Source organism: Arachis stenosperma, chromosome 9 (genome assembly GCF_014773155.1).
Source record: "Arachis stenosperma cultivar V10309 chromosome 9, arast.V10309.gnm1.PFL2, whole genome shotgun sequence".
In the NCBI taxonomy this organism is placed as follows: domain Eukaryota; kingdom Viridiplantae; phylum Streptophyta; class Magnoliopsida; order Fabales; family Fabaceae; genus Arachis; species Arachis stenosperma.
The window spans coordinates 158,041,753-158,062,984 of NC_080385.1; the positions used below are offsets into that span (position 1 = coordinate 158,041,753).

At 33.7% G+C, this 21,232-nt stretch overlaps 4 protein-coding genes across 10 annotated transcripts; 3 read left to right on the forward strand and 1 right to left on the reverse strand.

Annotated features, from left to right (window-relative positions):
• Nucleotides 1-1,512: 1,512 nt before the first annotated feature.
• LOC130951432 (uncharacterized protein At2g27730, mitochondrial) lies at nt 1,513-5,073 on the reverse strand. Of its 3 annotated transcripts, none has more exons than XR_009073972.1 (4): nt 4,784-5,052; nt 4,630-4,713; nt 2,114-3,107; nt 1,513-1,699 (listed from the first exon to the last, which is right to left on the reverse strand). XR_009073972.1 is itself a non-coding variant. In XM_057880080.1 (4 exons), the coding sequence occupies exons 1-3, from the start codon at nt 4,934-4,936 to the stop codon at nt 3,081-3,083; spliced, it is 264 nt and encodes an 87-aa protein (XP_057736063.1). In that variant the 5' UTR covers nt 4,937-5,058; the 3' UTR covers nt 1,513-1,699; nt 3,055-3,080. The 3 variants fall into 3 exon arrangements, 2 of the variants coding, with proteins under 2 accessions (XP_057736063.1, XP_057736062.1); XM_057880080.1 differs by having other exon boundaries at nt 3,055-3,107; nt 4,784-5,058; XM_057880079.1 differs by lacking the exon at nt 2,114-3,107 and having other exon boundaries at nt 4,784-5,073.
• A 1,200-nt stretch (nt 5,074-6,273) lies between these two features.
• Nucleotides 6,274-9,152, forward strand: LOC130947440 (uncharacterized protein At2g38710). Its single transcript, XM_057876138.1, has 5 exons — nt 6,274-6,558; nt 7,245-7,364; nt 7,659-7,773; nt 8,174-8,267; nt 8,706-9,152. Exons 1-5 carry the CDS (start codon nt 6,455-6,457, stop codon nt 8,906-8,908), a joined length of 636 nt encoding a protein of 211 aa, XP_057732121.1. The 5' UTR covers nt 6,274-6,454; the 3' UTR covers nt 8,909-9,152.
• A 4,706-nt stretch (nt 9,153-13,858) lies between these two features.
• On the forward strand, nt 13,859-16,884 carry LOC130951010 (omega-6 fatty acid desaturase, endoplasmic reticulum isozyme 1). 4 transcript variants are annotated; one of them, XM_057879621.1, is made up of 3 exons: nt 13,859-13,971; nt 15,390-15,461; nt 15,601-16,884. In XM_057879621.1, exon 3 carries the CDS (start codon nt 15,620-15,622, stop codon nt 16,757-16,759), a length of 1,140 nt encoding a protein of 379 aa, XP_057735604.1. In that variant the 5' UTR covers nt 13,859-13,971; nt 15,390-15,461; nt 15,601-15,619; the 3' UTR covers nt 16,760-16,884. The 4 variants fall into 4 exon arrangements, with proteins under 4 accessions (XP_057735604.1, XP_057735602.1, XP_057735605.1 ...); XM_057879619.1 differs by lacking the exon at nt 15,390-15,461; XM_057879622.1 differs by lacking the exons at nt 13,859-13,971; nt 15,390-15,461 and adding an exon at nt 14,135-14,205.
• Nucleotides 16,885-18,143: 1,259 nt separating this feature from the next.
• On the forward strand, nt 18,144-20,731 carry LOC130951675 (vesicle-associated membrane protein 727). Of its 2 annotated transcripts, none has more exons than XM_057880379.1 (6): nt 18,144-18,307; nt 18,806-19,051; nt 19,160-19,358; nt 19,445-19,565; nt 20,227-20,289; nt 20,385-20,731. In XM_057880379.1, exons 2-6 carry the CDS (start codon nt 18,862-18,864, stop codon nt 20,526-20,528), a joined length of 717 nt encoding a protein of 238 aa, XP_057736362.1. In that variant the 5' UTR covers nt 18,144-18,307; nt 18,806-18,861; the 3' UTR covers nt 20,529-20,731. The 2 variants fall into 2 exon arrangements, with proteins under 2 accessions (XP_057736362.1, XP_057736363.1); XM_057880380.1 differs by having other exon boundaries at nt 18,164-18,307; nt 18,803-19,051.
• Nucleotides 20,732-21,232: the final 501 nt, after the last annotated feature.

Consider the following 21,232-nt stretch of genomic DNA (forward strand, 5'->3'; position numbering starts at 1 on the left):
CGGCTATGCTTTATGGTACGGAGTGTTGGACAGCCAAAGGACAGCACGAACATAAGTTAAGTGTGGCAGAGATGAAGATGTTGAGATGGATGAGTGGTCATACGCAATTGGATAAAATAAGGAACGAAGATATAAGGGAGAGAGTTGAAGTAGCACCCATTGTGGAAAAGATAGTAGAATCGCGTCTCAAGTGGTTTGGACATGTGAAAAGAAAATCGACAGAACACCTAGTTAGGAGGGTGGATGAGATGGAAGATGGACAAAGGGTGAAAGGCAGAAGAAGACCTAAGAAAACCATCCATGAGGTTGTGAAACGAGATCTACATATAAACGGTCTCTCTGTAGACATGATAAATGACAGAACTCAATGACCCCACCTAGTAAGACAAGGCTTTGTTGTTGTTTATTCTAAAATTTTTAATTTTCATTAAATATATTTCTGATAGTTAAATTTCTAAAAAATTTAGAACTAATCCAATAACAATACATGACAACAATCTCCGATTTGTTTGTATTGATAGTTGTTCTTGTAAAATTATCGCTAAATTGGTTTAAAATTTTTTGAAAAAATTAGCCATCAAACATACATTTGATATAAGTAAAAAATTTTAAGAATAAAATTAAAACAAAATAAAATTTAGGAATATTTTCAAAATTTATAACAAACTTTAAGGATAACCAACTTGAATTGATCGAGTAATTAGCTTATTCATCCACTTAAGAAGTGTAGGAAATTCGAATCCCAACTTATACATAAAATACCATGAAAAAAAAAAACCTCAAAGACAAAATATACTTTATCTAAAATATAATTTGAATGAATTCATAAAATAACTAATTAACGCAAGAATGGTTAGTACTAACGCCAGAACCAACAACACCACCAAAAGGTGGAAGCTTACAATGGGATTTGCTACACGTTGGGCTAATCTTGCAGGCCAAGTAATCTTGTTCAGTTTTACTTCCTACATTTCATACTTGAGTTACATTAGCTTCCTTCAAGGAGTAAAAATAGATCTAATAATCCAACTAGATAGTTCTAATTAATAGTAAAATTTACTATAAATAAAATAATAATGACGACAGAATCAATCAAACAATAATTAATAATTGACAATTGATATTCTTTTCCTCTTTAGCATTCCGCCATCATATTATCCCATTTTTTATTTTGCTGATCTAATAAATCATTTACTTATTTCTCTCTCATCTTATTAATTCCTCATCTATTTTCTTCCCCTTTCACTCCCTAATTAAAAACCATGCTAATCCAAGAACGAAATTTGCCCGAACCACCACCTTGTGAATAACATTATAGAGGATCTAGAGATGACAACGAATTCTCATGAGAACAAGAACATGACCCCGTTTTCCGTCCCCTACCTCCAAAATCTATCCCCATTCCCATCCTGTTTCCGTTATGGGTAATGGAGACTCCGTATCCGTCAAGGACCAGTCTCCACGAATTTTTGTAAAAAACAATAAAAATAAAAAAATAAAAAATAGAAAAAATTAAAAAAACAAAGATAATCCCAAATTACATTAAAAAACAACTAAACATAATATTATATCCATAATTCATAAACAATCAAACATAATTCATCACATCATAGAAATATAATTCTCCATAATTCTCTAGCCTTCTTCATTCTGTAATAGTTGTAATAGGAATGGTAATAGATTCCGATTTACTTGAATCCTACAAACATAAATTACAGAAATCACAAACATAAGTCGTGCAAATCAGAATCGAAATAAAAAACATAAATCATAATTAACCTAAGTCAAAAAAATTATAACACAATCACATAAATTATATAAATCAAAATCAAAATCAGAAATTGTAACATATAAACAAATAAAATTACATAAATAACAGAACTAACAAAGCATCACATAAATCATAAAAATCAGAATCGTAATAAAAAACATAAATTATAGTTAACCTAACTCAAATCAAAGTAAAAAAAAAAACAAAAAAAAAAACGTAAAATTTTTTATTCTTCAAACCACAAACTAAAAATCAATATCAGAATCACAAACTTTAAATCAAAATCAGAATCACAAATACTTCAAATCAAAGTAAAAAAAATTCAAAGTTCACATAAGCTACTTATCGGAAGAAAGAGTAAAGGCTCAGAGATCGGTGAAGATCGGCGACGGCAAAGATTGAGAAACAGCGCAGAGGCTCGGACGATCCAATGGCAAAGACGACAAAAACTGAGAAGCGGCGCAAAGGCTCAGACGCTCTAATGGCAACGACACACTGCAACTGTGACATCGAGATTGAGAAGAGAGGATCTTAACGTTGTCGGTGAGGGACTAAAAGGTAGGAGGTGGCGGTCGGTAGTGATGAATCCGTGAGAGGAAATGGTTTGAGAGTGATAGAGTTGAGTTGAGGAAAGGAGAGGACGGAAGAGAGGAGCGTAACATAAGTGACGATTAGGGTTTGCTCCAACTCTCATATGTTTTATATATATAATAGGGACAGTTTAGTATTTTCACATAAACAGGGTTTAACAGATCCCCACAAGGCCCCCGCCCCAGCCCCATATAACTAATAAACAGGTCCCAGCAGGTAAATCCCCACGAATACCCGTCCCGCCGGGGTTTTTGCCATCCCTAAGAGGATCACATAAACCGTTTTGAAATCAAATCTCACCGACTCATCATCTACAATCCTAACACTACAACCAATCAAAAGCAAGTCCGCGCTGTTCGATCCTCCTAAGCATCATCCTATTCTTCAAACAAGAAGCTTTCATCTATTCAACTGGTCTACTCACACCCAACAGTTATAACACCGAAAGTGTAACTGAATATTTCACAATTTCCACATACTGATCAGAAATTTAGAATGGCATTCACATCCAACAAACGCGAAGCAAATAAGAGGATCATATCATAACGAACTTCATGAAGCTTGATGGACGAGACAGCATGGTTACATTTTTCAACATACAAACAAACACGAAACACAATCTATACAAAGACCAAAGTCCACTTAGAGTCAATGTTTTTATTTCCCATTGATTATTTTCCACTACTAGTGACCTTGATAGCAAACATGACAGACAAACTCATCCCTTGTGAGATCCTTCAGGTTTCTACAGAGAAGAAAAAACAGAGTTGTGTTAGGATTGTGGGAAAGAATTAACGGATACCAAAAGATTAGCAGTTAAATTTCTGTAGAATAGTGTTAAACTGCTGTGGAACAAAGATACATATGGCCACCAGGAAAATATCACTGCCACCTACTTGGAGCAAAATAAAGGCAATAAAAACTTCAATTCAAAGAACATCTAAATATCAACTAAATTCAGGACATCAACTTAATAGAAGAACCAAAAATAAATCAGGATAACCACACAACACATCCACACAGTGATGCACATGACTGGCACCTGCAAGTGCCCATTTGGAAATGTCCAAAAAAGCTGAAGAATACAAACAACCAATCTAATAGAGATTGGCATCAGAACTAATCAAAATTTAGCACCCATATGAAATGGAAGAACCGATGACGTCCTTCAAGGGAACATTATTTTAATTAATTGGAATGTTGATCGAGTTGATAGATGTACTTGATATGGTGATATGTAGCATAGAGAGATAGTAACATAGAAAGTTTGAAGTTAACGAGCAGGCTATTTCACCATTTCCTTGTGTAAAAGATAGAATAAACTTGTGCTAAAGTTCGGTAGTGTCTGATGCAATTTGATTTGAGAAAGAGAAGTGAAGTAACCCTGAAATCATAATGCAGCTCTCAACTACTATGCTAAGTGGCAATACATGATTTCCAAGAAACAATTTGGAGATCATATGGGTCATATGATTGTTACCTAACTTGAGATGCTACAAAAGGGGAGCACCATTGTAAGATTAAACTCGCAATTAATTTGCCCAAGGATACTTACTCACAAAAATGACTCAATATTTCTCAATATGACTTCTCAACAATAATAAAACAACATACACTAAGCGGAAGAGAAACAAAATCACAATAATATATATATCCTCTCTATTATACTCTCTAAAATAGAGAGGAAATGAAGGCTCTTAACATTACTCACATTCTCATTACAAATTCACTAGGAGAATAGCACACATAAGCTTATCTATTTAAAGACACAATTACATGGTAAGATAATTAATTACATGAGCTTGCATGTTTATAGAATTGATGCTTCACGAACTCTATGGTGTCTTGACTAGATACAGTGCTTATCAACTTTTTGCAATTAACCTTGTAATTCATGAAGCATTAGGCTTATAGTTTATTGATAAGCTTAGTTTAAATATACCAACAGTGATTGAATTTGTCTACCGAAGATTCACGATTGGAATGCAAACCATACAATGCTTGAATTTAATAAGATCTAAAACGTTTTCCAGAGGCCAATGTCTTAATTAATAGTTGTAAACCCTAAATTATAAATTCAGTGAGAAGAAATTTATCCTATCGTGAAAACACACATCCGGCTCCAGTCAAACACAGGGTTCATAACAAAATCAAATGTTCGGAATCATATGATGACGCATGTAAATATATAAAGAGTTGATGTTTAGACATTAGAGTAGCGGAATCGAATCCCTAAAACACCGATGAGAAGAATAAAAATCAAATACCTTGTCAGAAGCGTTTTTGTCCTTCTCAGCCTTTTCCTTCTCAGCTTGCTGCTTCTGTTTCTCCAACCTCTCTCTCTCCCATTTCTGCAGAAAACAAATCATCGGAACGGCGCTTCGAATAAGGAGAAGGGGAAAGGGCGGAAAGGGAAAGTACCTGGATGTAGACGTTCTCTTTGGCCTGCTCCTCTTCGCTGAGAACCCTACCTTTGTCGCTGTAAAAACGAGAGAAAGCACCGCGAGATGTTGAGTCCATGAAGCGAGTCACGAATCCCCGAGTGAGAAGCACCGATCTCATGTTCATTGACATTGCCAATATTATTATACAACACACGCAAGAGGCGGTGCGTTCCTTGTTATGACGATTACTGCTGATTACTAGTTTGATGATTAGGGCGAGAGAGTGAGTCAAAGGATCTACAACCTTCGCCTTTTATACTCACTCACTCATCCATCACTATTCTCGGACCTCACTCGACCCGGTCAATTCGCCTAGTCTCGCCCATTTTTTCCCCTTTCCTGTGGGCTCTGCGTTATCCATCAATAAATATAAATATGTCGCAATCAATGTGTGTAAGGATTTAAAAATTAAAATGGTACACGCCTTCAATTAAACTACATTAAATACAAAAAAATAATAATTTAATAATAAAAAAATTCGTTGATTTTTTTTTTTGGTATTGAAAGAGAATTTAAAAAAAGGGAACTAGATAAAAATGTGGCCAATAAGGTAGCTTCTCTAGCATTTTTATGGAGAATTATTTTTTTCTTATGATTTTTCTTAATTTTTAATCTATTATAAATTAAAGTTCTATTTAAAAATTTATTATTAGTCAATAAATTATTATATGTATAAGATAAATTCAAAATTTTTTACTTACTTAAATAAATTAATAAATTAAATATTAAACTAACTCAAATTAGTTAACTTAACCTTTTTTTGTTTCTCATAATATTCTGTCACACCAAAAATGAAGTCTAGTTAGCTTGATTTATTCATGCTGATTAACATAAACTCATTGAGAGTAATTTTGACCTATTTCCTAAATTGGGCTTAATAAACGGAAGCGGGCCAACATGCTTCAGTTATTAGTTGGGCTAAGAAGGCCTGCTAAGGCTCCTACTTGCTCTGGGCTTGTATGATCCGTGATGACGAATAATGCATACACACTCGACCAAAAAAAACGAATAGTGCATACACACCAAAAACATCTTGCAACATGAGAATAGTCGCGGAAGTAATCTCTAAAATTTTAGTATTTTAATATTTTCAAAAAATAAGAATACAGAATATTAAATTTTTTAAAAATAAAAACTAAAATTTAATAATATTTTATATTTAAAATATTTTTATTTCAATTAATTAATTTTAATTTTATTTTTTATATAAATTAAATTAAAATTTTATTCTTATTTTAATTTTTGTCTCTTAATTTTTATATTTTAATTTCAGTCTTTTCATCTATGTCACTCCACCAATCAATAGTTTATATGTGAGGTGACATAGAAACTTGCTCCACTAAAAATTATTCGAAGATGGAGAAAAGCAAGAGGGGCAATATAGTAAAAAGAAGAAAGTGCACAATACTTGCAAGGAAGCCCAATAAAGAGGAGAATAGGGAAAAGAAAAAAAAAAAGAAAGAAAAAGGGATTGCTAGGCAGGTAGGTAGGGTCCAACGACTCCAAAAGTCTCGCCTCCCAATTTATTTTGCTGCGTCTGTTATCGGCTTCCGAAGAAGGAAGAATCCGAACGGCAGCGCTTTCAGAATTTCGATTCTGAAAAGCTGTTCCTAACAATTCTTTTCGTAACTTTGAAACCCACGCAAAAATGGTGTCTGCCAACAAGGAGATGGTTGTGTACTGCTTTGACACCCTCGTCGCTCACTACAACAGTGACGATGCTCCTCCTCCTGCCTTCGACGAGGGTCAACAGTAATCTCTCTCTCTCTCTCTCTCTCTCTCTCTCTCTCTCTCTCTCTCTCTCTCTCTCCAATTATGTTATTTCCATGTTTCAATTAAGTGGCAACGACTCCAAGGTTGAGCTCACACTTCATTTATTTTGTTCTTATTCTGATCGCTTATCGTTTAGATTTTTACAAGTTAATCATAGTTAGATAATTTACTAATTTTCATATTCCCTGTGTGAATTTTACCCTGTTCTCTGAGTGGTTTCCGTTAGTAGGATATTATTATAGCTTTGACCGCTCAGATGCTAACGTTTATTTGATCGAAGGGAAAATGTGGATTCGGGGTGGAGAAGGAAAGGTTTGCTTTCCACCATGGTTGTTATAAATCGTGCTTTATTGCTTATTGCTTACCGACTTTTTTTTATACAACAGTTAGCTATGGTGGGCGTTGCACTATGCACTGTACACATCAAATTCAATTAGAAAATTTTGGTTTGGTATAATTAAACATTGTGTTTAATAAATATTTGGATTTGGATTGTGCCGTACGCCAATAGCAACTATAGTGTAGTTTTCATTGTACGCTCTTGTAATTAGGTCTTGGATTTGTTAGTTTTAAGGAGAAATATATGCCTCTCTCATGAGATTATCATTTATGTTTGAGCAATAGTCTATGATATACCTGTTTGAAGAGAGTGTACTTTGTTTCAGCCCATTATTTGTTACATGGAAGAAAGTAGTAAATGGCGGCGAGCCTCGACTTCGGGGATGTATTGGTTCTCTAGAAGCACGTGGCTTAATCAATGGCTTCAAAGATTATGCCCTCAACAGGTGTGTTAATATATTAGTACTTGAAAAGATTATGCTTCAAACTATGATTTTACGTAAACTGATTATGAATAGGAGTGAATCTGTCCTAGATATACATGCATTTACTGTGTTTTTCTTTCTCCCATGATAGTCTAAGCATAAGGATTTGTTTAGTAAAAGTAATGTAACGTCATGAGGTCCTTATAGTTTTCGTTTCTCTTTGATTTGATTCACATCCATATATTCATACTTAAAACTTTATTGGCCTCAAATTCATGATAATTCTTATGTGTTTGCTTCTAAAATTTCTTGCAGCGCTCTCAGAGACCGCAGATTTCCACCCATACAGGCAAAAGAGCTTCCTACTTTGGAGTGTACAGTATCTATTCTTACTGATTATGAAAATGCTAACGACTACCTTGATTGGGAGGTATGTGCTTGATTTGGCTATTTTGGTTTCTGGGGTGTAATGATCGTACAGTGTTATGTAACTATGTAGTGGTCTGGCCTAACGTGCATGTTTTATCTTTTTGTTTTTCACTTTTTTTGGGGGGTGCCCCAACCCACAAGGTTGATTTTGGAGGCAAAAAATGATTCTGAGTTTTACTCTCTGTCAAAATCAGTTTTAGATGAAGCACCAAACATAAACTGATTTACTCCAAGATCAATTTTAACTGAATCACTTCCAACTGAACTACAAAGGCAGAATTGATGACACTCTTTTTGTTCTAAGGACACCACATCTCCCATTTATTGAGTTTTAATAGCTGGCAATCACTTGGAAGTTGGAATTCTTTGCACATTCAGATTCTACTGGTTTGCCTTTGCAGGTAGGGACACATGGTATAATTATTGAATTTACTGATCCTGACTACAACACAAGGCGAAGTGCCACATACCTGCCTGAAGTGGCTGCCCATGAAGGTAACCTTTGCCTACAAGCATTAATTTATATGTGGGAGTTGTCATTAAGTATTTTGTTTGAACACTAAAACAGTATTTTCTTTTTCTTTTTTTTTTTTGTGGGAATTCTTACCTAATCATCAAACAAAAATTGCAGAGAAATTATTCCCCCCAAAAAAGAAAACACTATCTTTATTACCTACATAACTTTAACTGACATGGTGAAAGCTCAAGGAGAATAAACTTTATGTTTCCCTTTGGTTGTAGTTTGTTAGTGTTTCAAAGCAATAATGCCATATTTCTGTCTGCACTCCAGAATTAAACAAAAATCTCAGGCTAACTATAAAGATTATGGAAAGCACTTTCACTTAATTGTCCAACTTCAGATTACGTAGCTACATTTGCTATTTTCCTTTTTAGTGAACACAATTGATTAACAAAACCTTTGATTTGATTCAGGTTGGACTAAATTAGAGGCCATTGATTCCTTGATACGCAAAGCCGGCTACAATGGTGTAATCACGGAGTCACTCAGGAAGCGTTTACAGCTGACCAAATACCAAAGTACCTTATTTACAATGCACTACAGTGAATATGTTGCCTATGTGAAGCAGGCAAGAGGTGAAGCTCCTTCTATTCTTGGAGCCAAGTTACGCAACTAGTATTCATTTCAAGCTAAACTTTTCCAAAATTGCATAGCTTCTTTGGTTAAAGAAAGAAGACTATTTCCTAAAGAAAGGAAAAGAAAGAAAAACAGGTGCAATTTGTTCTTTTCTTAATTGAACCTATTGCTATGATTGGTGCAACTCTTTCACATTCTTCAAATTCATTTGATTTTGAAGAAATTAGTAACACTGGATTCAGTTATTTATGAAATATTCAGCTCTTTTGAACTGCTTTATGCCAGTCTTGAAGTGTACAATTTATTTATTTTTTTAAAAAAAGTTCATGGATTTATGGATAACATGTCGGGAAATAATAAAAATGGTACCGATTAAAACACCACTTGGTAAGGATCAAAATCAGTATTTTTTTTTAGTCTTAGATGTAATAAAAAGAAGGACAATGCATGCTTGATTAAATGGGTATGTCTCGTGTTCTTTGCATGATATTACACATGGCGCCCCTGTGCAGAGCATCTTAGTTCTGCCCAAACCATTCTTTTGAAATGATGAAAATTCAGAAATGGTTTTGAGCGAAGGGACTAGAGTGATGTGCACTCCAAAATGGATCTTTTTCATTTTTTTTTAGGTGTAAAGTACTTAAGTGTGTGATCTTTAATTCTTTAATTTTTTTTTTAAATATTTTTTTGTTACATCTATAAAATGTATGATGAGAAATTATATTTTTTTTTTAAATAAAAAAATTGAGAAAATCCAATTTCTGTGCAATGTTGGCCAAATAATATCTAATCCTTTAATGCTTTTTCTTTAATTTTTTTTGTAATACTTATAAAATATATAATAAAAAATCATATCTTATTTTCTCAAATGAGAAAAAAGAACTGAGAAGATTCTGTGCCAAAGATCCAATTTATGTGCCGTGTCGGCCAAGTAAAGCCCTACGTGAACGCGTGTTAAACCAACACCCCATATTCATGTTACGCTCTTCGATCTTCATGGCTCCTTGGATTTGCATTCAAATTTTCACTCAGAAAATTATGTTCTGATTAGATTCTTTTTCTTTAACATATAGATTTTTATTTTTTACCTTTTTGGAGGGGGGAGTGGGGTTTGTTTGTATTTGGGTTTGAAACAATAAATTAATGAATTAATTAATATCTACTCATTATAATAATTTGTCACTTGTTTTGTTATTTTATTGTTTGGTAAAATATTAGTTTAAGAAGAAATTTGAAGGTTTATATGTATAAAATATATATTAAAAATAATATAAATAATATATATTTATATAAAAATATATAATAACTGATTTAATAGTTAATTTTTTATATAAATATAGTATTTTTAATAAGAATAAAGACCCAATTTAATTCTTATTCATTTTTACGAAAATAAGGCACTCTTTGTCTAAAAAAAAGATACTTTGATCCTTAACCTTTTTATTTTAGGACAATGTGATCTTTCTGTTAAAAATTCTGTTAAATAGTAATGAAAATTAGTTTTGTGGAGATTTTATTTGCAATTTGTGAGGTTTTAAACTCCCACAAACTAAAACATTGTCCTATTTATGCATTGATGCATCCACAGTTGATTTTGTGCTTTTGGAGCTTGTTCATACCCTGACCCAGTGACAAGGTCCAGATCCAATAGTACGTAAAGGCCCAATCCACAAGATTGGCCTTCCCCCGCAAACCGACTTCCTCGTAAGATGTCGGGTTCGACATAGGTTCTGCCACAAAGAAGTCGGGGACGATGATTAGTTGGTAGATAACACTTATTCAAATAAGTAACTTCCCCTAAAATCTCTCAACCCACTTCCAGGAGTCAAATCTTAACCTCCCTAAGATAAAGGGACGATTATCTTCCTTAAAAGGTGGAACCACTCCAATGGTAGTTATGGGTTCATCACTATAAGTACACTGACAACCCTCAGGTATCTCTAAGTTCCAATACATTCTAAACCTGCTTAACCCCCTTGCTGACTTAGGCATTGAAGTGTCTTTGCATGTACCACCCCCCATTCTTTCACATACACAACTCGGACGGCGGCTCCCAGACGTAAACCAAGTCGGAGACCACCCTCCTCTAGCGCTTGGGCCTCACAAACAAGCCCAACCACTATCCGGTTCTAGGTAAGCCCCGGAACAGAGCTTGTACTTATTCTCCAGATTATCGATCTTATTCTTGTATTGCTGTCATGTAAGATATTTGGTTAATTATTTAACTTTGACCTCACGGTGGGACTACATTAAAGTTAAATGAAACTTTTTTGCGTTCAAATAAGATACTTTAAACCTTAAGAAGCAAAACAGAATTACGCCTAAACGTAAGGGACCAATTTAGTACTTTACCCAAAGTAATTACAATACGAAGATCTTATAAAGGGAAAAATAACACCGACAAAAAAATAAAATAAGATAACATTAATGTTGATAATATTTGTATTAATGACGATGACAATAGAAAAAATAACGATGGTGATAAAATATGATTATACAATTGAAAAATAGAGGTAGAAGTGATAATTACGAGAATGAAAAAGGTGGTAGTAGTACTTGTCATAGTTAGTTATATCATTGAAAAAATTTTGTGGGAAAAACCCCACAAATTATAAATAAAACTCTCACGAAACTAATTTTTGTTACTATTAATAGATTTTTTAACCAAGGAGTCTAATTGTTCTAAAATGAAAAAATTGATGACCGAAGTGTCCCCTTTTTGGACAAAAGACGCCTTATCCTTCGTAAAAATAGACAAAAACTGGATTTGATCTTTACTCTTTTTAATAATAAAAATCTTCATTTTACTATACACTAGTAGATACCCGTCTATGTAAGGGAGGCTTAGATGCTTGAAGGATAAAAAACAAAGAAAAACAAAGCAAGAAATCTAACGGGTTGCATGAATGATATCTGATCAAAGCTCGATTGCTTCTCTCATTCAAATCCCTCCAATTTGCTTTCACCAAAAACAACGTTCACCTGTTCCCTCATGGTCAGAATTTAGAGAAAGAGAGAGAAAAAGCTTAGCTTCTAAGCTGTTCACCAAAGAAGGAAGAAAGAGAAGGTTTAGCAAAAAGGTTGAAGTCTGATCACCCACATCAAACTGTATCAAAAGAAGTCAGAGACAAAAGGTGATTTATTTCCTTCTACATGCATCCCATTTTCTTCTCTTCATCTTCAACTCTCTGTCACTCCAAATTGGGTTACATGGGAAAGATGATATTTGTTCTTCACTGCTGTGCATCTACGGTCATAAGTGCGTCTTGGGGACCAAGTTGTGTTTCAATGGCTAAGATATGGGTTTACCATTGAAAATACTTGTTTATGTTGTCCTGTGACTTTCGGTCAACAAAAAAGAGTCAGAACCACAGTTTCTAATTTGGGGACTAAATGAAAAGTGACATGGTGAGTTGGTGAAACACAATGCTTTAGGGTTGACCTAGGAGAGAGGAACTCAACAACATGCAAGGAGATACAAAAGAAGATTTCTCATCATTCTAAAGCAAAGGAGAGATAACTAGTATTTTGAAGTTTATGTTCTAAGAAGAGTTCTTTGAAGAAGTTCATTAACTTGGACAGTGCTACCTAGTCAAAAGAGCATTCCGCCAGAATGAGGAATTAAATAAGAGGCAAGTAAATCTGGTTCATCACATAGCAAAGAGGTTGTTGAAGCATCAATCTCCTTCACATTTTACAGATTGTAATTTTCTTTTTAATGTTTATCTTTCTATAATTGTTTGAGGTAAAAGGCAGAATGAGAGAGTTCAAGTAAAAGTCTAAGAGTGGAAAGAGGCTGAGTGATACACTTGAGTGAAAAGTCTTGAGTGATTTCAGATTTCTTTAGGTTGATTCTGTGTCTTGTATCTTGTACCTGTGAGGTACCCCTTTCTTAGTTAGGTTAGCACTAAGAGTGAAGAGTTAGGTATTAGCATAACCAAGTCAAGTTAGGTTAGAACTTGAGTGTGAAAAGATTGTGTCAATCCTGTGAATTGGTGTATGTAATACTTTAACTATAGTGGAAATTCCACCAATGTTGTGGTGGAGACTAGACGTAGGCTGCATTGCACAAGGCAACCAAACCAGGATACATGATGGTGTCAGTTTCTCTCTTCCCTGCTCTGTTCTGTTTTCTGATATTCATGAGACAAAATGAAATTGTCTCATAAATTTTTCGCTGATGAATTCAAACAGATTCAGATTGCAAGTTTGTTTTACAAATATTATTTCATTAAAGTAAAAGAAAGTCATAGATCCACCCCCCCTTCTCTAAGCCTTCTACAACCTTTAGAAACATTATGACTTACGAATCAAATTAGAATTCGTCCCAAATATTGAAAATCAAAATAATACTTTACTCTATATTATATATACTATATTGTCATATTTTATAAAAATTTAAAATTCGTGTGTCTACGTATCTTGTGTTATATCGTATTCGTGTTTCATAGAATTTAAGCTCAGAGACACGAATTTAACCCTTCGGCAACTTATCTGCAAGTCAACTCCAAAATCACTTATGCAGGGTCTATTTTTTTGTGGAAACGTTAATCTAATGTAGAAGAAAAGTCCTTTAACTTACTTCATTCCAAGCCATAAATGTTTCTTATTCTTTGATTGGTGGAAGGATTCGGTGTTACAAATTGGATTTCAAGGAATAAGCCCTCAAATAGTTTGACTGGTTTTGATTATAGTTTGGAATATTTGAAAGAAGAGGTGTCGACGAGTCTTCGAGCATGTCCAGGAGCCTCCAAAAAAAGTGCTAGTAATATCGCTTAAGTTAAACTGGATTTATTTATTTTACCTTATGCATAATATCTAAAATATTGAATAAAATACAACTATTATGTTTAAGGGAAAAAAAAAAACCTTATTAGGGTTGATGCTAAATTGGTGGGTTAGATCATCATTGATCATTTGATCACACCAACTAAAATACCTTAACTTGTTGTAACTCGAAATATAGCACACTGTTTTCCCTATAAAAACCCAATGTGAGTGAGACAACAACTTAACACATTACATAAAACCTTAAACGTGGCTGCGAGATTCATCATAGGAGAAGCACTCACTTCTCTTCTCTCTGTTGGAATTGCTTTCACGGTTTGCACTATGTCCCTTTTATTATAAAACATTCAATATTTCTTTGTTCTGCACTTCTGCTTCTGCTCATTGTATTCTTCTATATAATTCATGCAAATTGCTCTAAAAAATTGAACTCGTGTTGCTGGTTTCTTCTTGTGTCCATTTCTATAACATCAACATGCATGCTTGGATAACATTTTATTTTGATCTTTTATAATAACCTTGAATTTTCTGAATTTTTGAAGCAAAGGGGTGAGGTTTTCTTCCATGTTATTTCTACTGGATTTCAGATTCTGCATTAAACAGTATCAATGAGAATGCTGACAAATTTCTTTTATCCTCAGACACACAGTTTTGTTATCCCAGCTGGTTTCATAGCCGTCCGTTTTTCATTTTTCTTTTATTTTTTTTATTTATTCTTTGGAATCTCTGAAGATTCCCTTTTTTCATTGAACTACTTCTTGGAAATGACACCTATCATTTATATCTTTACATATATGACATGAAAATTGTCATATAGAAATAGGAATATCTCTTAAACCATAAGATTATTCTGTTGCAAAATGTTTTCTTCTCCCCATCACTTTTTCTTTTTAATATTTTTATTTTCTGCCTCCAAGTCCAAGCAATAATTAATGGGACCCTTTTTACTCTTTCATGGATAGTAAATATATAAATAAGGAATGTAATGTAATACAAAAACACTACAACTTCTCTTCTTGGAGTATAGTTGCATTTTTTTCATCCATAATCTTTTCCTTGAGGTTAATCTTCTTTTCTAATTTGCCTTGAAAATGACTGAATTATATTTGATTTTATTTTTTCTGTTAGTATGAATTACTAAACCAGAAATCCATTGCCATTTCCTTTAGTAGTATAATTCATTCTGGTTGAGGAGAAAAATTAGAAGAAAATATTTGCATACATTAAGGCATTAGTTTTGATGGCATGTTTGCAAAAAATTGATGTATCATAATTGCTTCTGGGCCCTCACTGATATATGATTTTGTCATTGTGTATTTGTGTTTGGTTTATGATAGTTTCTGTTTTTGCATGTCAACCTCACACGTATACTAATACAAGTGAACCTCAGAATCATGCCCCTTACAACTATATATATATAGTGTGAAATTAATGTTTCTGTGCATGTGTCATGTGAGTCTGAGACACTGCTACCACCATCCAAAATCCAAAGAAGTTGTGTGTGTTGTAGTGGTTAACCCTTGACACACTCTTCATGCTCTTTTGCTCTGTCCTTCATTATAGAAGATGCATGCTTTCTTGTCAAATGAAGGGTGCAAAACATCATCATTCATACTAGTCACTTGGCATGATAAGCTAAATTGTGATATTTGAATGCCACATGTGTTTGGAAATTGGTGTCTATTGTGTTATGCATTTTCACATCCTTTCTTTTCTTTTCTCTATTTTTATAGGATTCCCAAGGCATAATAGAACTTCAAATATCTGGTTGTAATATCAGAAATCCTTTCTTTGCTGTTTCTCTGGTCATGGTCTAAGTCACTCTCATCTGCAATGACTATCATTCATTCATTTTCTTAGATATCAGAACCATTAGATTACTGATTATTCACTTGCTTTGTAGTAGTGCAAAGTGCTAACTCTTTCTTTCTACATTGGTAACAGGAGCTTTAACAACACAACAATGGGAGCTGGAGGGCGTGTCACTAAGATTGAAGCTCAAAAGAAGCCTCTTTCAAGGGTTCCACATTCAAACCCTCCATTCAGTGTTGGCCAACTCAAGAAAGCAATTCCACCACATTGCTTTGAACGTTCTCTTTTCATATCATTCTCCTATGTTGTCTATGATCTCTTAGTGGCCTACTTACTCTTCTACATTGCCACCACTTATTTCCACAAGCTTCCATACCCATTTTCCTTCCTTGCTTGGCCAATCTATTGGGCCATCCAAGGCTGCATTCTCACCGGTGTTTGGGTGATTGCTCATGAGTGTGGCCACCATGCCTTCAGCAAGTACCAACTTGTTGATGACATGGTTGGTTTGACCCTTCACTCATGTCTATTAGTTCCTTATTTCTCATGGAAAATCAGCCACCGCCGCCACCACTCCAACACCGGTTCCCTCGACCGCGACGAAGTGTTTGTCCCGAAACCAAAATCAAAGGTATCATGGTATAACAAGTACATGAACAATCCACCAGGGAGGGCTATTTCCCTTTTCATCACACTCACACTAGGATGGCCCTTGTACTTGGCCTTCAATGTTTCTGGCAGACCCTATGATAGATTTGCAAGCCACTATGACCCTTATGCTCCCATATACTCTAACAGGGAAAGGCTTCTAATTTATGTCTCAGATTCATCTGTCTTTGCTGTAACATATCTGCTATATCACATAGCAACTCTGAAAGGTTTGGGTTGGGTGGTATGTGTTTATGGGGTGCCATTGCTCATTGTGAATGGGTTTCTAGTTACCATAACCTATTTGCAGCACACACATGCATCATTGCCTCACTATGATTCATCCGAATGGGACTGGTTAAGAGGAGCATTGGCAACAGTGGACAGAGATTATGGGATACTGAATAAGGCATTTCATCATATAACTGATACGCATGTGGCTCATCATTTGTTCTCAACAATGCCACATTACCATGCAATGGAAGCAACCAATGCAATAAAGCCAATATTGGGTGATTACTACCAATTTGATGGCACCCCATTTTACAAAGCATTGTGGAGAGAAGCCAAAGAGTGCCTCTATGTGGAGCCAGATGATGGAGCTTCTAAGAAGGGTGTTTATTGGTACAAGAACAAGTTCTGATGCATAGTCAGAGTTGGAAACGTTCGTGTTAAATTAGAAACTTAAGTACTTTAGTAACTTGTAATGGTCATCAACAATAATAAACAATGTGTGTGTGGATTTGCCATGTAATGTACTACTACTACTACTACTACTAGTAGTTTTTGTGAAATACTAGCTTGGTGTGACTTGTGATCATAGATTTATTTAATGCAATATTGCTATTGTGCTAAGCATTTTGAAAATTTCTTCCTTTTTTCTTTTTCTTTTGTTTCTTTCCCCAAAGATGCAGATCTATCTAAAAGAAGCATACGATAAGAGCAAGTTTAACATTAACTACTAAGAAATCTCATTAATTTTTTTTCACTCCATTAAGTTATTTCTTTCCAAAATGGTAAAAGATCTAATGCATACACATATTTTATTAGTGCTGATTTGGGTTGGTAGATGAGATCAACTTTAAGGCTCCTATGTCTTGCTTAATGAAAGTTGTATCTAGCTGTTTAAATTTGAAGTGGTATTTAATTAGTTTATAAATTTAATTTTAATACACTAGTAAATTAGTTTTAAAATTTTATACATACATTTAAATAGTTTTTTTTTATTAACTATGTGAATGATTATTCAAAAAAAAAATTAAATAATTTTGTAAAATATTTTATTCCATGGATGCATTAAAATTAAGTTCTTAATTTATAACTAACACTCTCTTTTTATCTTTTTTATTTTCAATTTTTTCAAAAATTCATTTTAAATAATGATAATTTAATCATTTAAAGCGTTTTAAAATTTTTTTCCGTAGCCAAATACTTTACAGCATATATTCCTATTCCCTTTAACTACTTTAAAATAATAATAATAATAATACGACATGTCATCCGATACAATTACTCTTAAGGAGACATGTATAATAAATCTATAGAATATAGTACGAATTTTTTACGATAAGTATTAATAAGTATGTACTAATTGCACCTTTACATCTTAAATTCTTATGAATAATACTACTACAATAATGTTTGAGAGATATTAAAATTTCAGCTCAAATAATTCAAAATTAATTTATTTAGTATTTATTAATTATAATTAAAATAATAAAATAATTTTAAATATAATAAATATATAATTATAAATATTATATATATAAAATTATAAATATTAAATTAAACAAGATAAATTTAATTATTATTCTTTTAATATTACGGGAATAATATGCTAACTTTTTACTTAACAAAATGTAAAAAGATCAGTGTCTAATTTTAAAATCTATTCATCAAAGGTATAAAGAGTTCAAGATAATTAAATTGAGTACATGTAAACGTAAAGATAATGTCATAATAAAGAGTAATTAAATACGAAAAATAATAAAGAGTAATTAAGGAAATTATAGGAATAATTAGTGTTGCAGTAACACACTAAACCTTGTTTACCACAATTGCTTGGCGAAGCTGATAAAGTAACCGCTGTCATCTTTTTCTCCGTCAACACCATCATTCATCACTTTCCATTTCATCTTCACTGTGCTTCCGCACCAAGCAATCTAACATCCATTTTCTCCGTTGAATTCAGGTTCCTCTCTCCCCCTTCTCCTTCTCTTTCTCTCTTTTTATTTTCTATTCAAGGGTCGATTTTTAATTTTTTATCAGGATTCGTAGATCCCCCAGATTAGATCACAGGGTTTGGTTGGGTTTCTAGTTTCTACACTCACTTTCGTTAAAGTTTTCTCTTTTTCTCCATTGGGTTTTTCTTGCTTAAGCTGTATTCCCCATAATATCAAAGGATCGAAGGCGAATTGGGATTGTAATTTTATTACTCTCTGTTCATCATTTGACTGTAGATTTTGCTAGATCAAAACCGTGCATGCACCATAATTGTGAATTGGATATTTTCCTTCAGTGATTGCAAATTGTGAACATTCTTTTTCTGAACAGAAAATTTTTCATTCGGTTTGGCTTATGAATTGAACTAGAACCTAAAAACCTAATTCTTCAGTAGTTGTAGTTGTCATAACTTTTTGTGTTTTTTTTTTTTTTGGTTTTCATTTTAATTAATATCTGTTATTAGCAGGGTGAGCAGGTTATTGTGGTATTGATTGTAACTTGTGGTGGTGGTGCTTTGTGGAGATGAGTCAGAGAGGTTTAATATATAGCTTTGTTGCCAAAGGAACTGTTGTCTTAGCAGAACACACGCAATATACTGGAAATTTCAGCACCATTGCTGTTCAGTGCTTGCAGAAGCTGCCTTCAAATAGCAGCAAATACACATATTCATGTGATGGTCACACGTTTAACTTCCTCATAGACAATGGATTCGGTATGGATTATTCTATGTTGTTTTGTGTATTATTGGCTCGGCTCTGCTGTTTTAGTTTTTTTTTTTTTTTTTTTCAATTCAGCTGAAATGTTTCCCTCTGCTTTGCAGTTTTCCTTATTGTCGCAGATGAATCGGTTGGAAGGAGTGTTCCTTTTGTATTTCTTGAACGGGTGAAGGATGATTTTGTGAAGCGATATGGTGCGAGCATTACGAATGACGGTGCGCATCCACTTGCTGATGACGATGAAGATGATGACTTATTCGAAGACAGATTTAGCATCGCCTATAATCTAGATCGTGAATTTGGGTTTGTATACGATTGATCCTTTTTATGTGTTTTTTTTACTGCTTTATGCTGCCGTCTGCTTAGTATTTTCTTACCGTGTTGCTCAGACCAGCGCTTAAGGAGCATATGCAGTATTGCTTGACCCACCCGGAAGAAATAAGTAAACTATCGAAATTGAAGGCTCAGATAACCGAGGTCAAGGGAATAATGATGGATAACATTGAGAAGGTATATGACTCTAAGCTTAATGACACATACATGGACACAATTCTTTTGTTGACATCAATCATACATTAACCGAGTCCTGCATCTTTGTAGAATGCTGATTTGTCTTGAATTGTACTGTTCTATCTCCATAGTGTAGCCCCTTTACAGTGTAAAATTAATTAATGACTAGGTTGTTCAATTAAAATTTTGAATGTTGCACCGTCTTCTTTTTTATTGTTTTGAGTGTGTTGGCATGATTCTCAAGTTGCAAACCAGCAGATTTTGATAAGGTCAATCAGTATTGCATTTTACCACCTTTGCTAGTTTCTAATATCACAGTGAACAAGAATTTTAGACAATTAGGATGTAATAAACAATCTTGTTAAGGGAAGTAGAACAAAAATGAACAATTCCTTTTCGTATTTGTATTTAGAAAAGGCATGCAACTTCAAACTGGCAACCATGGGTTCATGAAACCGCTTGGTGTTAAATTTCATAGCATGATACCATGTTCTTCAAAGTTTGTAATTCCATAATTTTGCATCTGGTTACTCGTAAAATGTATATGCATATCAATTCATTGGCTATGACAATTAGACCGGCACAGAGAGGATGCCAACCACTTAGTTTAGATCAATATTAAGAACTTTTAACCAACATTCGCACTCTCACTGGTCTGAAGGTTTTGGATCGTGGAGAGAAGATTGAACTTCTGGTTGACAAAACAGAAAACTTGCAATTCCAGGTACGTGTGTATTTATTATTATTGTTTGAATCAAGATAATCTCTATGAAACAACTTATTAATGTGATTGTTTTTATTTACCATTGAAAAATATAGGCCGACAGCTTTCAGAGGCAGGGGAGGCAGCTAAGAAGGAAGATGTGGCTGCAGAATCTCCAGATGAAGCTGATGGTGGGAGGAGGAATCCTTATCTTAATCATAGTATTGTGGGTTATTGCTTGTGGTGGTTTCAAGTGTTGATGGGATTTTGGAGCTATACGAAAATTGAAGTCTGAATCAGGGGGATGTACAAAACATATTCTACTTGTACATGGAATTTGGTGCTGAAATTTGTGGTTACTATTGCTGAACCAAGCACATACATTAGACAACATAATTTAGCTGCTTGTTCATAACGTTTGTTGCTGCATTTATAATTGTATGTAATAGACCTTTCATAGTTCCTCCTTGCCTTTCTTTTGTTCAAGTAAATTATATTTGTTCCTAGTTAAAGCATTAACTAAAGCAACATGACTGAAAATGCACTACTAGGTAGGATGAAGAAGACTACATCATATTCATATCCCAATCAATAATTCGATATCCATTAGGTGAACGAACCAGCTTGAAATGCACCAAAACCGTTTACTGAATGCTTGGCTTTTTTATTCTCTTATTTCAGTTACTAATATTTTGTCGTCGAGGTATTTTTATGTTGGTTAATTTTAACGCTTCAGAGTCTTCAGACACACCCACGATAAACGTGAGGTTGCATATTGATAGATTAATTGTATTCCTTCCAGTTTGGTAAGGTTTTGATTTTTTAAAAAAGAATAGTTTATTAAAATTAGCTTTTCTAAGTATAGTTTTCTTCAAAAGTGATAATAACTATGTTTAGTAAATTAAAATAAAAACAATTTAATAAATATAAATTAAAGGTAAAATTATTTTTAATCTTGTAAATA